This window comes from Capra hircus, chromosome 29 (genome assembly GCF_001704415.2).
Source record: "Capra hircus breed San Clemente chromosome 29, ASM170441v1, whole genome shotgun sequence".
Classification (NCBI taxonomy): Eukaryota; Metazoa; Chordata; class Mammalia; order Artiodactyla; family Bovidae; genus Capra; species Capra hircus.
In genome coordinates this window covers 39653240-39670900 of record NC_030836.1, presented here as the reverse complement: position 1 = coordinate 39670900, position 17661 = coordinate 39653240, and the positions used below count along the sequence as shown (strand labels likewise).

The 17661-nt window shown below is 37.0% G+C and overlaps 1 protein-coding gene across 1 annotated transcript in view; it reads left to right on the top strand.

Annotated features, from left to right (window-relative positions):
- APOOL (apolipoprotein O like) overlaps positions 1387 to 17661 on the top strand; it is a 47594-nt gene continuing 31319 nt past the window's right edge. Inside the window, exon 1 of the mRNA XM_018043233.1 lies at positions 1387 to 1486. Coding sequence (XP_017898722.1) covers positions 1400 to 1486 — 87 coding nt within the window. The 5' untranslated portion in view covers positions 1387 to 1399. The remainder of the gene's footprint in view (positions 1487 to 17661) is intronic.

Sequence of the window (17661 nt, the reverse complement as noted above, 5' to 3'; positions counted from 1 at the left end):
CAGAGGTTTATTAGAATGTTTTTCTTCAGGTACATAGGAGAACATTCTTGCCAGCATCAGTTTTAATATATATTTTTTGATACCTGACATTATATATTGAGTGGGAATCTTGTTATTTCATTAGTAAATACCAACTATGTATAAGAAATCAAAAGTGATGTATTTCAGGAAGCCAGGACTAGATAAATTGTTCCATGATGCTGACATATGTACTAGAGGGAAGGTTGAAGGTAGAAAAACAGTGAACACAATTTTTTTTTATTAGTGTTGAGTCTTAATTTTACTGTATATTTTTGAAGTCTCAATCTAAATCAGAGTCATGCCTAAACAGGAAATTGCTTTACTACTACCAGTACTTTCCCTTATTCTGCCTAGAAATTATGGAAAAAAATGTCAGAAATGAAATGCAGTTACTATCACTGTTATCCGAGAACATTTGGAATTATTTGGCTGGTGTTTCTTCCAGTTCTTGAAAAATTCCACTTATGTGTAAGCCAGATAAACCTCTTCGCTGTGGATGTCTTTTGTCAATTTCATCAGGCCCTCCTTTTGAGTCTAAAGAATAAAGCTCTTAAAATAGTTGTTCCCTGGAAAGTTTTTCATTTGGCCTTGTTGAATGTATAATCTTTAGGAATTATTTTGATACTGGATAAACACTGGAGCACTTTGTTCTTAGAGCCAGTAATTTTCCTGCATTTTTAATTTAAATCAAGTTATATCAAAAACAAAGGTCACTTTTGGCTTTAGATCAAGCATTAAATATAATAGCTAAAAAGAAATGTATTAGTTAGGGGCATAAGATTTGTAATGGTAGGAAGTTATTTTTATAAATAATGTGATTATAAATTTTGTTTCAAGATACAACCTGAATCACCTAGTACTCCAGATCACCCATATTTTTTACTTTCTCCTTAGCATTATTGATTGTAATATTCCATATAATTTATGTATTGTGTATATCTTCTGTCTCTACTCCACTAGAACATCAGCTCCATGAAAGCAAGAATTGTTGTTTTGTTTCCAATGGGTCTGGCATATAGTAATTACTCAGTTAATATTTGTGAACTGAGTGAATATCATAATCTATCTCACTTCACTCATAAAAGTTTATATTCACTTCTTCCTGGTAATTATTATATTGCTATATTCCATATGAAGTAAGCAGTTAACAAATTGGTAAAAATAATACTCTACCATCTAGCATGAGAGGAGAATTTTAGGAATTATATCCTAAAAAGGTATGAATTGTTTGAAATGCTTGAGTTTTTAATACATTTAAATGAAACCTATAGTGTTACTCAAATGTGCCTCCCCTGAACTTATCAGGAAATATAGGGTGGGAAGCTTTTCATTAAAAATACATTTTGATATATTTTCTCAGATGGGAAAGCTGACAACCATGCCAGCAGGTCTAATATATGCATCTATAAGTGTGCATATGGCCAAAGAAGAGGAGTCCAAAAAGCAGCTAGTGAAACCAGAGCAGGTAACTTGCCTACAAAAGTTTGTGAATTTTGTATGACATAAATATGATGTAAAAACTGTGAGGTTTGTTTTTTTGTTAACTCTATTCATCAAAAATGTCTTTGAAGTATTTGTTAGGCATATTTTTCAAGTTGAGAGAAATAGTAACAGTATGTCTCAAAGTAAATGTATTATTTTTAGCCCAAACATCTAAAATACTAACTCCAATGAAAAACTTTTTTTTTTATTTTTCTTAATGAATAATCGATGAGTAGTATAGGGTTTTAGTTCTTGCAAGCAGTCTAATTTTTGTTTCTGGAAAAAATTTATACAGGTGCACATGATATTTGGAAGCTTTAGTTTAAGAAATTCATTAAGATCTCAGTTTTGAAAGCAATCTTAGATGTTTCCTAATTTGCCTTCTCTATAGTATTGTAATCCCCTCTACAATAGGCACACTAACTGGCTGTTTTCTTCAACATGAATAAAACTGGATAAAGGCAGTCAATTCCATTTTTTGGCAGCTCTCATTCAATTTAAGGTCCTTTCTTTAATCAAACACAAACTTGTCTCATAATCATAACTTCTACCTATTGGCCCTGTATCTCTTGCATTGATGCTATCCAGAACAATTCTCATCTCTCTTCCACAAAACAACTCTTCAGATGTCCATTCATTTTATTTAGTTTTGCTTCCTGGGTAAGCATATTGGTAATTTAACAATTACTCCTGGGTCAAAGCTTTGAATTCCTTCACTTTCATGATCTTTCTTTGCCAAACATGTTCAGGATAGCTAGTGTTTTCTTCTGGTGTAAGTATTTTGAATACTGCAAGATAGAGTCAGACTCTGACTTCTCTTGTTCAAGATAATTTATTTCTGTTTTAATGCTGACTAGGCTTCCCTGATGGAGAAGGCAATGGCACCCCACTCCAGTACTCTTGCCTGGAAAAACCCATGGACGGAGGAGCCTGGTAGGCTACAGTCCATGGGGTCGCTAAGAGTTGGACACAACTGAGTGACTTCACTTTCACCTTTCACTTTCATGCATTGGAGAAGGAAATGGCAACCCACTCCAGTGTTCTTGCCTGGAGAATCCCAGGGACGGGGAAGCCTGGTGGGGTGCCGTCTATGGGGTTGCACAGAGTCAGACACGACAGAAGCGACTTAGCAGCAGCAGCAGCAGGCTTCCCTGGTGTTTCAGTCTAAGATCACATTTGTTTTTATATTTATTTTTGTTTTGGGTCCTCACAATCAACTTTACTTAAAATCAGCTTTTGACCATGACATGGTGAATGTGCAGTTCTCTAAAATTCATTAAACATTTTTATATGGGCTACTAGTAAGCTACTAGTACATAGCTTACTAGCAATTTCCAAGTTTGTAATTATGCATATGTACATTTTAGACTTAGTTACAGGTACATTTATGTCTTTAACTTACATCTCATTAATCTAGTCTATCATACCAGCTTTTTAATGTCTCATTGTAGTAACTTATTCTCTTCACCATGGTACGTTTCATCTTTTCTAGCCTCAAGTTACCCTTAAGATATATCTGCATGCTTAGAAATATATATTGGAGGCAAACAGGCCTAAATCTGAGTCTTGACCCTGTCACTGACTGTTGGCTGGCATTGGACAGAATTCTTAATGGTGGCATAAATATTCTGTTGTATTAATACATCATATCAAATGTATATTTTTCATATATTCTGGAAATTTAGTGTATTTCCAATTATTTTCCTAATATAATCAGTGCTTTGTCAAAACACTTCGTACCTGAATCTTTATGTACATATGTAACTGTTTCCTTAGAATAAATCTCTAGAAATGGAATTGTAGGTGAGAAAGCATGAAAAATATCAGTAAGTTGCCAAACTGACATGCATAAAGGTGGTATTTACTTATTCATTAAACAAAAAAATATTTCCTGAGTTTCTCTTATATATGTGAGGCATGTACAAAGCACTGGGTAAAGTTTTATTAATTTTCATTAGCAGTCTAGAATAGATTTACTCTCCTGTATACTTGCAGACTCTCAGTATTTTTTTCTGCTTTTTATTAATCTTAGTGAGATGATGTTTTTAAGCCTACCTTGGCACTTCTATCTTTGGAAAGCTTAAAATCTAGCTTGGATAATAGGAAACGGGCATTTGGTTCTAATGCTTAATTTACATATTTCTGAATTTTAAAATAAATCTGTGCTCTTTACTATGTTATGGAATGAACAAGATATCTTGGTATTTATTGTGTTCCTCAGTACATTTTAAGCAGAATTCAGTTGAGATATTTATTAAACAAAGTGGCCAGCTAAGTGCTATGGACTATTCACATATGTATGTATGTGGAAGTTGCTCAGTCATGTCCATCTCTGTAACCCCATGAACTATGCAATCCATGGAATTTTCCAGGTCAGAATACTGGAGTGGGTAGCCTTTCCCTTCTCTGGGGATCTTCCCAACCAGTAATCAAACCCAGGTGTCCTACATTGCCATCTGTATGTCTTCTTTGGAGAAATGTCTGTTTAGTTCTTTTCTCCACTTTTGGATTGTATTGTGCATTTTTCTGGTATTGAGCTGCATGGACTGCTTGTATATTTTGGAGATTAATTCTTTGTCAGTTTTTACATGTTCTATTATTTTCTCCCATTCTGAAGGCTTCTTTTTCACCTTGCTTACAGTTTCCTTTGTTGCCCAAAAGCTTTTAAGTTTAGTTAGGTCCTATTTGTTTATTTATTTATTTATTGTTTCCATTACTCTGGGAGGTGGGTCATGAAGGATCTTGCTGTGATTTATGTTAGAGAGTGTTCTGCCTGTGTTTTCTTCTATGAATTTTATAGTTTCTGGCCTTACATTTAGATCTTTAATCCATTTTGAGTTTATCTTTGTGTATGGTGTTAGAAAGTGTTCTAGTTGCATTCTTTTACAAGTGGTTGACAAGTTTTTCCCGCACCACTTGTTAAAGAGATTGTCTTTAATCCATTGAATATTCTTGCCTCCTTTATCAAAGATAAGGTGTCTGTAGGTGTGTGGAATTACCTCTGGGCTTTCTATTTTGTTCCATTGATCTATATTTCTTTCTTTGTTCAAGTACCATACTGTCTTGATAACTGTAGCTTTGTAGTGTAGTCTGAAGTCAGACAGGTTAATTCCTCCAGTTCCATTCTTCTTTCTCAAGACTTCGTTGGCTATTTGAGGTTTTTTGTATTTCCATACAAATTGTGAAATTATTTGTCCCATTTCTGTGAAAAATACCACTGGTAGCTTGATAGGGATTGCACTGAATCTTTATATTGCTTTGGGTAGTGTACTCATTTTCACTATGTTGACTCCTCCAATCCATGAACATGGTGTATTTCTTCATCTGTTTGTGTCATCTTTGATTTCTTTCATCAGTGTTTAATAGTTTTCTATATATAGGTGTTTTGTTGCTTTAAATTTATTCCTAAGTATTTTATTGTTTTCATTGCCATGGTGAGTGGGATTGTTTCCTTAATTTATCTTTCTGTTTTTTCATTGTTAGTGTATAGGAATGCAAGGGTTTTTTGTGTATTAATTTTATATCTGGCAACTTTACTACATTCTTTGATTAGCTAAAGTAATTTTCTGGTATTATTGTTAGTGTTTTCTATGTAGAAGTGACAAAGAAGGACACTACATAATGAACAAGGGATCAATCCCAGAAGGTATAACGATTGTAAGTATATATGCAGCCAACATAGGATCACCACAATATGTAAGGGAAATGCTAACATGTATGAGAGGTGATATTAGCAGTAACACACCAATAGTGGGGGACATTAATACCCCACTCACACCTGTGGATAGATCAGCAAAACAGAAAATAAACATGGAAATAGACCTTTAAATGATACAATGGACCAGTTAGATCTAATTGATATATACAGGGCATTTCACCCAAAAGCAATGGATTTTTCCTTTTTCTCAAGTGCACACGGAACATTCTCCAGGATACATTATGTCCTGGGCCACGAATTTACTCTTGGTAAACTGTAAAAAAATGAAATAATTTCAAGCATCTTTTCTGATCACAGAATGGTAAGATCATATCAACTATAGAAAAACTATAAAAATGCACAAACATATGGAGGCTAAACATGTTCTTAATAACTAACAAATCATGGAGGAAATCAAAATATGCATAGAAACAAATAATAATGAAACACAACAACCCAAAACCTATGTGATTCAGTAAAAGCAGTGCTAAGAGGGAGATTCTTAGCAATACAGGCCTACCTCAGGAAACAACAGAAACATCAAATAAACAACCAAACTTTTACACCTAAGTTCAGTTCAGTTCAGTTCAGTCACTCAGTCATGTCCAACCCTTTGCGACCTCATGAATCGCAGCATGCCGGGCCTCCCTGTCCATCACCAACTCCCGGAGTTCACTCAGACTCGCGTCCATCGAGTCCGTGATGCCATCCAGCCATCTCATCCTCTGTCGTCGCCTTCTTCTCCTGCCCCTAATCCCTCCGAGCATCAAAGTCTTTTCCAATGAGTTAACTCTTCACATGAGGTGGCCAAAGTACTGGACTTTCAGCTTTACTACCATTCCTTCCAAAGAAATCCCAGGGCTGATCTCTTTCAGAATGGACCGGTTGGATCTCCTTGCAGTTCAAGGGACTCTCAAGAGTCTTCTCCAACATCACAGCTCAAAAGCATCAATTCTTCGGTGCTCAGCCTTCTTCACAGTCCACCTCTCACATCCATACATGACTACTGGAAAAACCATAGCCTTGACTAGACGGACCTTAGTCGGCAAAGTAATGTCTCTGCTTTTGAATATGCTATCTAGGTTGGTCATAACTTTTCTTCCAAGGAGTAAGCGTCTTAATTTCATGGCTGCAGTGACCATCTGCAGTGATTTTGGAGCCCCCAAAAATAAAGTCTGACACTGTTTCCACTGTTTCTCCGTCTACTTCCCATGGAGTGATGGGACCAGGTGCCATGATCTTCGTTTTCTGAATGTTGAGCTTTAAGCCAACTTTTTCACCCTCCTCTTTTACTTTCATCAAGAGGCTTTTTAGTTCCTCTTCACTTTCTGCCATAAGGGTGGTGTCATCTGCATATCTGAGGTTATTGATATTTCTCCCAGCAATCTTGATTCCAGCTTGTGTTTCTTCCAGTCCAGAGTTTCTCATGATGTACTCTGCATATAAGTTAAATAAGCAGGGTGACAATATACAGCCTTGACGTACTCCTTTTCCTACTCGGAAACAGTCTGTTGTTCCATGCCCAGTTCTAACTGTTGCTTCCTGACCTGCATACAGATTTCTCAGCTAGAAAAAGAAGAACAGAAAATCCCCAAAGTTAATAGAAGGAAAGAAATCATGAAAATCAGAGCAGAAATAACTGAAAAAGAAATGAAGGAGGCTATAGCAAAAATCAACAGAACAAACAACTGATTCTTTGAGAAGATACATAAAATAGACAAACCATTAGGCACAGTCAACAAGAAAAAATGGGAAAAGAATCAAATCAATAAAATTAGAAATGAAAATGGAGAAATCACAACAGACAGACAACACAGAAATACAGAGGATCATAAGAGACTAGTATGAACATTTATATGCCAATAAAATGGACAACTTGGAAGAAATGGACAAATTAGTAGAAAAGCATAACCTTCCAAAACTGAGCCAGGAAGAAATAGAAAATCTTAACAGACCCATCACAAGCATGGACATTGAAACTGTAATAAAAAAAATCTTCCAACAGCCAAAAGCCCAGGACCAGATGGCTTCACAGGAGAATTCTACCCAAATTTTAAAGAAGAGCGAACACCAATCTTAAACTCTGCCAGAAAATTGCAGAGGAAGGCAAACTCTCAAGTTCATTCTATGAGGTCACCAGCACCCTAATACCAAAACCAGACAAAGATGCCACAAAAAAACAAAACTACAGGCCAATATCACTGATGAACATAGATGCAAAAATCTTTGACAAAATCCTAGGAAACAGAATCCAGCAGCATATTAAAAGATCATACACCATGGCCAAGTAGGCTTTATTCCAGGGATGCAAGGATTCTTCAATATGTGCAAATCAATCAATGTGATACATCATATTGAATGATTAAATGCCATATGATTATCTCAACAGATGCAGAGAAAGACTTTGACAAAATTCAACATTCATTTATGATTTTAAAAACTCTCCAGAAAGCAGGCATAAAAAGAACATTCCTCAGAATAATAAATGCCATATATGGCAAACACACAGTAAACATTACCCTCAATGGTGAAAAATTGAAAGAATATCCTCTAAAATCAGGAACAAGAAAGGGTGCCCACTCTCACCACTACTATTTAAGAGAGTTTTGATAATCCTAGCCATGGCAATCAGAGAACAAAAAGAAATAAAAGAAATGCTGATAGAGGGATGTGGGAGGGGGGTTCATGTTTGGGATCACATGTACACTCGTGGTGGATGCATGTCAATGAGTGGCAAAACCAATACAGTATTAAAAAGTAAAATAAAGTAAAAATAAAAATTAAAAAAAAAGAAATGCTGATAAACAACATGAAAAGGCAGAGAAATACCCAGTGGGTAAAGGAACAGGATAAATGCCCACCAAACCAAATAAAAGAGGAAGAGATAGGGAATCTACCTGATAAAGAATTCCAAATAATGCTAGTGAAAATGATCCAAAATCTTGAAAACAAAATGGAGTTACAGATAAATATCCTGGAGACAAAGATGGAGAAGATGCAAGAAAGGTTTGACAAGGAACTAGAAGAAATAAAAGAGTCAATATATAATGAATAATTCAATAAATGAGATCAAAAACACTCTGGAGGGAACCAACAGTAGAATAATGGAGGCAGAAGATAGGATAAGTGAGGTAGAGGATAGAATGGTAGAAATAAATGAAACAGAGAGGAAAAAATAAAAATGAATTAAAAGAAATGAGGATAATCTCAGAGACCTCTGGGACAATGTGAAACACCCCTACATTCAAATTATAGGAGTGCCAGAAGAAGAAGACAAAAAGAAAGACCATGAGAAAATAGTTGAAGAGATAATAGTTGAAAATTTCCCTAAAATGGGGAAGGAAATAATCACCCAATTTCAAGAAAACCAGTGAGTCCCAAACAGGATAAACCCAAGGTGAAACACCCCAAGACACATATTAATCAAATTAAAATAGATCAAACACAAAGGACAAATATTAAAAGCAACAAGGGAAAAACAACAAATAACACACAAGGCGATTCCCATAAGGATAACAGCTGATCTTTCAATAGAAACTCTTCAGGACATGGCAGGACATAGTGAAGGGATGAAAGAAAATAACCTAGAGCCCAGATCTCATTAAAATATACCCAGCAATATACTTCATTCAGATATGAAGGAGAAATTAAATGTTTTACAGACAAGCAAAAGCTGAGAGAATTCAACACCACCAAACCAGCTCTCCAACAAATGCTAAAGGATCTTCTCTAGACAGGAAACAAAGGCTGTATAAACTCAAACCCAAAACAATAAAGTAAATGGCAATGGGATCATACTTATCAATTATTACCTTAAATGTAAATGGGTTGAATGCCCCAACCAAAAGACAAAACCTGGCTAAATGGATACAAAAGCAAGACCCCTATATATGTTGTCTACAAGAGACCCACCTCAAAACAAGGGACACATACAGACTGAAAGTGAAGGGAGGGAAAAAGACATTCCACACAAATAGAGACCAAAAGAAAGCAGGAGTATCAATACTCATATCAGATAAAATAGACTTTAAAACAAAGGCTGTGAAAAGAGACAAAGAAGGACACTACATAATGATCAAAGGATCAGTCCAGAAGAAGATATAACAATTATAAATACATATGCACCCAAGATAGGAGCACCACTATATGTAACATAAAATGCTAATAATATGAAAGGAAAAATTAACAATAACACAATAATAATGGGAGACTTCAATACCCGACTCACACTTATGGATAGATCAACTAAACAGAAAATTAACAAGGAAACACAAACTTTAAATGATACAATAGACCAGTTAGACCTAATTGATATCTATAGGACATTTCACCCCAAAACAATGAATTTCACCTTTTTCTCAAGTGTTCATGGAACCTTCTCCAGGATAGATCACATCCTGGGCCATAAATCAAGCGCCTTGGTAAATTCAAAAAAACTGAAATAATTCCAAGCATCTTTCCTGTCCACAATGCAGTAAGATTAGATCCCAATTACAGGAGGAAAACTATTAAAAATTCCAACATATGGAGGCTGAACAACATGCTGCTGAATAACCAACAAATCACAGAAGAAATCAAAAAAGAAATCAAAATATGCGTAGAAATGAATGAAAATGAAAACACAACAAGCCAAAACCCATGGGGCACTGTAAAAGCGGTGCTAAGGGGAAAGTTCATAGCAATACAGGCATACCTCAAGAAACAAGAAAAAAGTTAAATAACCCAACCCTACACCTAAAGCAACTAGAAAAGGAAGAAACGAAGAACCCCAGGGTTAGTAGAAGGAAAGAAATCTTAAAAATTAGGGCAAAAATGAATGCAAAAGAAACAAAAGAGACCATAGCAAAAATCAACAAAGCCAAAAGCTGGTTCTTTGAGAAGATAAATAAAATTGACAAACCATTAGCCAGACATGTCAAGAAACAAAGGGAGAGAAATTAAATCAATAAAATTAGAAATGAAAATGGATAGATGACAACAGACAACACAGAAATACAAAGGATAATAAGAGACTACTATCAGCAACTATATGGAAATAATATGGACAACTTGGAAGAAATGGACAAATTCTTAGAAAAGTACAACTTTCCAAAACTGAACCAGGAAGAAATAGAAAATCTTAATAGACCCATCACAAGCACAGGAATTGAAACTGTGATTAAAAATCTTCCAGCAAACAAATACCCAGGACCAGACAGCTTCACAGCTGAATTCTACCAAAAATTTAGAGAAGAGCTAACACCTGTCCTACTCAAACTCTTGCAGAAAATTGCAGAAGAAGGTAAACTTCCAGACTTATTCTATGAAGCCACCATCACCTAATACCAGAACCTGAGAAAGATGCCACAAAAAAAGAAAACTTCTGTCCAATATCACTGATGAACATAGATGCAAAAATTCTTAACAAAATTCTAGCAAACGGAATCCAACATCACATTAAAAAGATCCTACATCATGACCAAGTGGGCTTTATCCCAGGGATGCAAGGATTCTTCAATATCTGCAAATCAATCAAAATAATACACCACATTAACAAATTGAAAAATAAAAATCACATGATTATCTCAATAGATGCAGAGAAGGCCTTTGACAAAATTCAGCATCCATTTATGATAAACACTCCAGAAAGCAGGAATAGAAGGAACATACCTCAACATAATAAAAGCTATATATGACAAACCCACAGCAAACATTATCCTCAATGGTGAAAAATTGAAAGCATTTCCCCTAAAGTCAGGAACAAGACAAGGGTGCCCACTTTCACCGCTACTATTCAACATAGTTCTGGAAGTTTTGGCCACAGCATTCAGAGCAGAAAAAGAAATAAAAGGAATCCAAATTGGAAAAGAAGAAGTAAATCTCTCACTGTTTGCAGATGACATGATCCTCTACATCGAAAACCCTAGACTCTAGCAGAAAATTACTAGAGCTAATCAATGAATATTTTAAAGTTGCAGGATATAAAATCAACACACAGAAATCCCTTGCATTCCTATACACTAATAACGAGAAAATAGAAAAGTTAAGGAAACAATTCCATTCACCATTGTAACGAGAAGAATAAAATACTTAGGAATATATCTACCTAAAGAAACAAAAGACTTCTATATAGAAAACTATAAAACACTAGTGAAAGGAATCAAAGAGGACACTAACAGATGGAGAAATATACTGTGTTCATGGATTGGAGTAATCAATATAGTGAAAATGAGTACACCACCCAAAGCAATCTATAGATTCAGTGCAATCCCTATCAAGCTACCAATGGCATTTTTCACAGAGCTAGAACAAATAATTTCACAATTTGTATGGAAATACAAAAAACCTCGAATAGCAAAACAATCTTGAGAAAGAAGAATGGAACTGGAGGAATCAACCTGCCTGACTTCAGGTTCTACTACAAAGCCACAGTCATGTCTTTGTCTACTACAAAGACAGTATGGTACTGGCACAAAGGCAGAAATATCAATCAATGGAACAAAATAGAAAGCTCCAGAGATAAATCCACACACCTATGGACATCTTATCTTTGACAAAGGAGGCAAGAATATACAATGGAGAAAAGACAGTCTCTTTAATAAGCAGTGCTGGGAAAACTGGTCAACCACTTGTAACAGAAAGAAACTAGAACACTTTATAATATCATACACAACAATAAACTCAAAATGGATTAAAGATCTAAACGTAAGACCAGAACCTATAAAACTCCTAGAGGAGAACATAGGCAAAACACTCTCTGACAGAAATCATAACAGGATCCTCTATGACCCACTTCCCAGAATATTGGAAATAAAAGCAAAAATAAACAAATGGGACCTAATTAAAATTAAAAGCTTCTGCACAACAAAGGAAACTATAAGCAAGGTGAAAAGACAGCCTTCAGAATGGGAGAAAATAACAGCAAATGAAGCAACTGACAAAGAATGAATCTCAAAAATATACAAACAACTCCTGCAGCTCCATTCCAGAAAAATAAATGACCCAATCAAAAAATGAGCCAAAGAACTAAAGAGACATTTCTCCAAAGAAGACATACAGATGGCTAACAACACATGAAAAGATACTCAACATCACTCATTATCAGAGAAATGTAAATCAAAACCACAATGAGGTACCATTTCACAACAGTCTTATGGCTGCTATCCAAAAGTCTACAAGCAATAAATGTTGGAGAGGGTGTGGAGAAAAGGGAACCCTTTTACACTGTTGGTGGGAATGCAAACTAGTACAGCCACTATGGAGAACAGTGTGGAGATTCCTTAAAAAACTGGAAATAGAACTGCCATATGAACCAGTGATCCCACTGCTGGGCATATACACTGAGGAAACCAGAAATGAAAGAGACACGTGTACCCTAATGTTCATGGCAGCACTGTTTATAATAGCTAGGGCATGGAAGCAACCTAGATGCCCATCTGGAGACAAATGGATAAGAAAGCTGTGGTACATATACCCAATGGAGTATTACTTAGCCATTAAAAACAATGCATTTCAATCAGTTCTAGTGAGGTGGATGAACCTAGAGCCTATTATACAGAATGAAGTAAGCCAGAAAGAAAAACACCAGTACAGTATAATAACACATATATATGGAATTTAGAAAGACAGTAAAGATTGTTGAGGTCCTTTAATGGACCAGGACCTTGTGGCCTGGAGTCGATGATAAGAAAGTGAAAGAGAGATCCGGAGGTAGAGAGAGAGATAGAGAAAGAGAGAAAGAGCAAAAGAAAGAATGAAAGAGAGAAAGTAAGGAAGGAAGGGAGGGAAGGAGGGAGGGAGGGAGGAAGGAAGGAAGAAGGAAAGAAAGGCACGGGGATCTAAGCTCTGATGGAGCAAAGGTGCTTTAATGATTTTTCTGTGAGTATATATAGGCTGTGGTACAAGAAATTTCTTTTGACAATGATAAAGTTCAGAAAACCAAACGTACAGCAACCATTACCAGGGGAACAAGGGGTTAATAATGGTCACAAGGTCAGAAGACAATCCATATCTCAAGAAGGGGGATTGAGACTAAACAGTTTTGTCATAAAGATAATGTTTACTAAAGGAGATTCAAGCCTGTCTCACACAATTATCTCAGTTCCTCAGAGCAGCCTGCTGTTCTGCTTAGAAAGAAACAAAAGACTTGTGAGAAACAGTACGTAGGAATCCTCCTGTTTAACACTCCCTGACAAACGATAACCCTTTATGCAAGACAGCAAAAGAGACACAGATGTATAGAACAGTCTTTTGGACTCTGTGGAAGAAGGCAAGGGTGGGATGATTTGGGAGAATAGCACTGAAGCATGTATATTATCATATGTTAAACAAATTGATGCATGATATAGGATGCTCGAGGCTGGTGCACTGGATGACCCAGAGGAATGGTATGCGGAGGGAAGTGGGAGGGGTGTTCAGGATGGGGAACACGTGTATACCTTTGGCAGATTCATGTCAATGTATGGCAAAACCAATACAATATTATAAAGTAATTATCCTCCAATTAAAATAAATAAATTTAGGCAAAAAAAAATAAATTCTGGAAATTTGATCTCTGGTTCCTCTGCCTCTTTGAAGCCCAGTGTGTACTTCTGGAATTTCTTGGTTCACATACTACTAAAGCCTAGCTTGAAGGATTTTGAAAATAACCTTACTAGTATCTGAAGTGACTGAAGATTCACTGTAGTTTGAACATGCTTTGGCATTGCTCTTCTTTGGGATTGTAATGAAAACTGACCTTTTCCAGTTCTGTGGCCACTGCTGATATTCCAAAACTTGTTGACATATTGAGTGCAGCACTATAACAGCATCATCTTTTAAGACGTTAAATAGCTCAGCTGGAATTCCCTCACCACCACTAGCTTTGCTCATAGTAAGGCGAGATCACTTTACTTCACATTGCTGGATGTCTGACTCTAGGTGAGTGAACACATCATCGTGGTTATCTTGGTCATTAGACCTTTGTTTTCATAGTTCCTTTGTGTATTCTTGCCACCTCTTCTTAATATCTTCTCATGGGCTTCCCTGGTGGATCAGATGGTAAAGAATCTGCCTGCAGTGTGGAAGACCTGGGTTTGATCCCTGGATCACGAGGATCCCCTGGAGAAGGAAATGGCAACCTACACCAGTATTCTTGCTTGGAAAATCCCATGGAAGGAGGAGCCAGGCAGGCTCTAGTCTATGGGGTTACAAAGAGTCAGACACAACTAAGCAACTTCACTTTTTTTTTTCTGTTAGATCCATACCATTTCTGTCTTTATTAGATTTGATAGAGTGCCTGAGGAATTAGGGACAGAGGTTTAGAACATTGTACAGGAGGCAGTGACCAAGAAATGCAAGAAGGAAAAGAGGTTGTCTGAGAAGGCTTTGCAAGTAGCTGAGGAAAGAAGAGAATTGAAAGGCAAAGGAGAAAGGAAAAGCTATACCTAACTGAATACAGAGTCCCAGAGACTAGCAAGGATAAGTAAGAAAGCCTTCTTAAATTTAGTGTACAGCTTGATTTTTTGACTTATGTATACATTGTAAAATGAGCACAGTCAAGCTAATTAACATCTGACATCTTATATAGTTACCATTTTCCTTGTGTGTGTGTGTGTGGTGAGAATATTTATGGTCTATCCTCTTCAGTTCAGTTCAGTTCAGTCGCTAAGTCGTGCCCGACTCTTTGGGACCCCATGAATCGCAGCACGCCAGGCCTCCCTGTCCATCACCATCTCCCGGAGTTCACTCAAACTCACGTCCATTGAGTCGGTGATGCCATCCAGCCATCTCATCCTCTGTCGTCCCCTTTTCCTCCTGCCGTCAATTCCTCCCAGCATCAGAGTCTTTTCCAATGAGTCAACTCTTCACATCAGGTGGGCAAAGTACTGGAGTTTCAGCTTTAGCATCATTCCTTCCAAAGAACACCCAGGGCTGATCTCCTTCAGAATGAACTTGTTGGATCTCCTTGCAGCCCATGGGACTCTCAAGAGTCTTCTCAGAAACCACAGTTGAAAAGCATGAGTTCTTCAGTGTTCAGCTTTCTTCACAGTCCAACTCTCACATCCTTACATGACCACAGGAAAAACCGTAGCCTTGACTAGATGGACCTTTGTTGGCAAAGTAATGTCTCTGCTTTTCAATATGCTATCTAGGTTGGTCATAATTTTTCTTCCAAGGAGTAAGCGTCTTTTAATTTCATGGCTGCAATCACCATCTGCAGTGATTTTGGAGCCCCCCAAAATAAAGTCAGCCACTGTTTCCACTGTTTCCCCATCTATTTCCCATGAAGTGATGGGAAAGGGAATCAGTCCTGGGTGTTCATTGGAAGGACTGATGTTGAAGCTGAAACTCCAGTACTTTGGCCGCCTGATGTGAAGAGCTGACTCATTTGAAAAGACCCTGACTCTGGGAAAGATTGAGGGCAGGTGTAAAAGGGGATGACAGAGGATGAGATGGTTGGATGGCATCATTGACTGATGGACATGGGTATGGGTGGAGTCTGGGAGTTGGTGATGGACAGGGAGGCCTGGCGTGCTGCAGTTCATGAGGTCGCAAAAAGTCGGACGTGACTGAGCGACTGAACTAAACTGAATGGGACCAGATGCCATGCTGTGATTTTAGTTTTTTGAATGTTGAAATTTTTTAATAGAAATTTATTGATTTTAATTGGAGGTTAATTACTTTACAATATTGTATTGGTTTTTCCATACATCAACATGAATCCGCCACAGGTATACACGTGCTCCCCATCCTGAAACCCCTTCCCTCCTACCTCCCCGTACCATCCCTCTGGCTCATCCCAGTGCACCAGCCCCAAGCACCCTGTATCATGCATCGAACCTGGACTAGCGATTCGTTTCATATATGATATTATACATGTTTCAATGCCATTCTCCCAAATCATCCCACCCTCTCCCTCTATCACAGAGTCCAAAAGATTGTTCATTACATCTGTGTCTCTTTCGCTGTCTCACATACAGGGTTATTGTTACCATCTTTCTAAATTCCATATATATGCATTAGTATACTGTATTGGTGTTTTTCTTTCTGGCTTACTTCACTCTGTATAATAAGCTCCAGTTTCATCCACCTCATTAGAACTGATTCAAATGTATTCTTTTTAATGGCTGAGTAATACTCCATTATGTAAGCTAGCTTTTTAACTCTCTTCTCTGAACCTCATCAAGAGGTTTTTTAGTTCCTCTTTGCTTTCTGCCATTATAGTGGTATCATCTGCATATCTGAGATTGTTGATATTTCTCCTGACAAACTTGATTCCAGCTTGTGATTCATCCAGCCTGGGATTCCCTATGATGTAATCTGCATATAAGTTAAATAAGCAGTATAACAATATACAGCCATGACATACTCCTTTCCCAATTTTGAACCAGTCCATGTTCTATGTCCAGTACTAACTATTGCTTCTTGACCTGCATACAGGTTTCTGAGGAGACCAGTAAGGTGGTCTGGTATTCCCATCTCTTTAAGAATTTTCTGCAGTTGTGATCCACACAATTAAAGGCTTTGGCATAGTCAATAAAGCAGAATTAAATATTTTTCTGGAATTCTCTTGCTTTTTCTATGATCCAACAGATGTCAACAATTTGGGTTCTGATTCCTCTGCCTTTTCTAAATCCACTTTGTACATCTGGAGTTTTTCAGTTCATGTTCTGCTGAAGTCTAGGTTGAAGGATTTTGATCATTACCTAGCTAGCATGCGAAATTGATGCAGTTGTACGATAGTTTGACCATTCTTTGGCATTGTCTGTCTTCGAGATACGAATGAAAACAGACCTTTTCCAGTCCTATGGCCGTTGAGGAGTTTTCGAAATTTGTTGGCATATTGAGTGCATCACTTTAACAGCATCATCTTTTAGGATTTTAAATAGCTCTGCTGGAATTTCATCACCCTCACTAGCTTTGTAGTAATGCTTCCTAAGGCCCATTTGACTTCATGCTCCAGAATATCTGGCTCTAGGTGAGTGATCACAACATCATGGTTATGCAGGTCTTAAGGCTTTTATATAGTTCTTCTGTGTATTTTTGCTACTTCTTCTTAATCTCTTCTGCTTCTGTTAAGTCCTTACCATTTTTATCCTTTGTAGTGCCCATCTTTGCATGAAATATTCACTTGATATCTCCAATTTTCTTGAAGAGATATCTAGTTTTTCCCATTCTATTGTTTTCCTCTATTTCTTTTCATTGTTAGCTTAGGAAGGTTTTCTTACCTCTCCTTTCTACTCTCTGGAACTCTGCATTCAGTTGGGTGTGTTTTTCCCTTTCTAATTTGCCTTCTGCTTTTCTTCTTTTCTCAGCTGTTTATAAGACCTCCTCAGACAACCATTTTGCCTTCTTGCATTTCTTTTTCTGTGGAATGATTTTGTCACCACCTCTTGTACAATGTTATGAACCCCCCTCCATGGTTCTTCAAGCACTCTATCAGATCTAATCCTTTGACTCTATTTGTCGTCTCCACTGTATACTTGTAAAGAATTTGATTT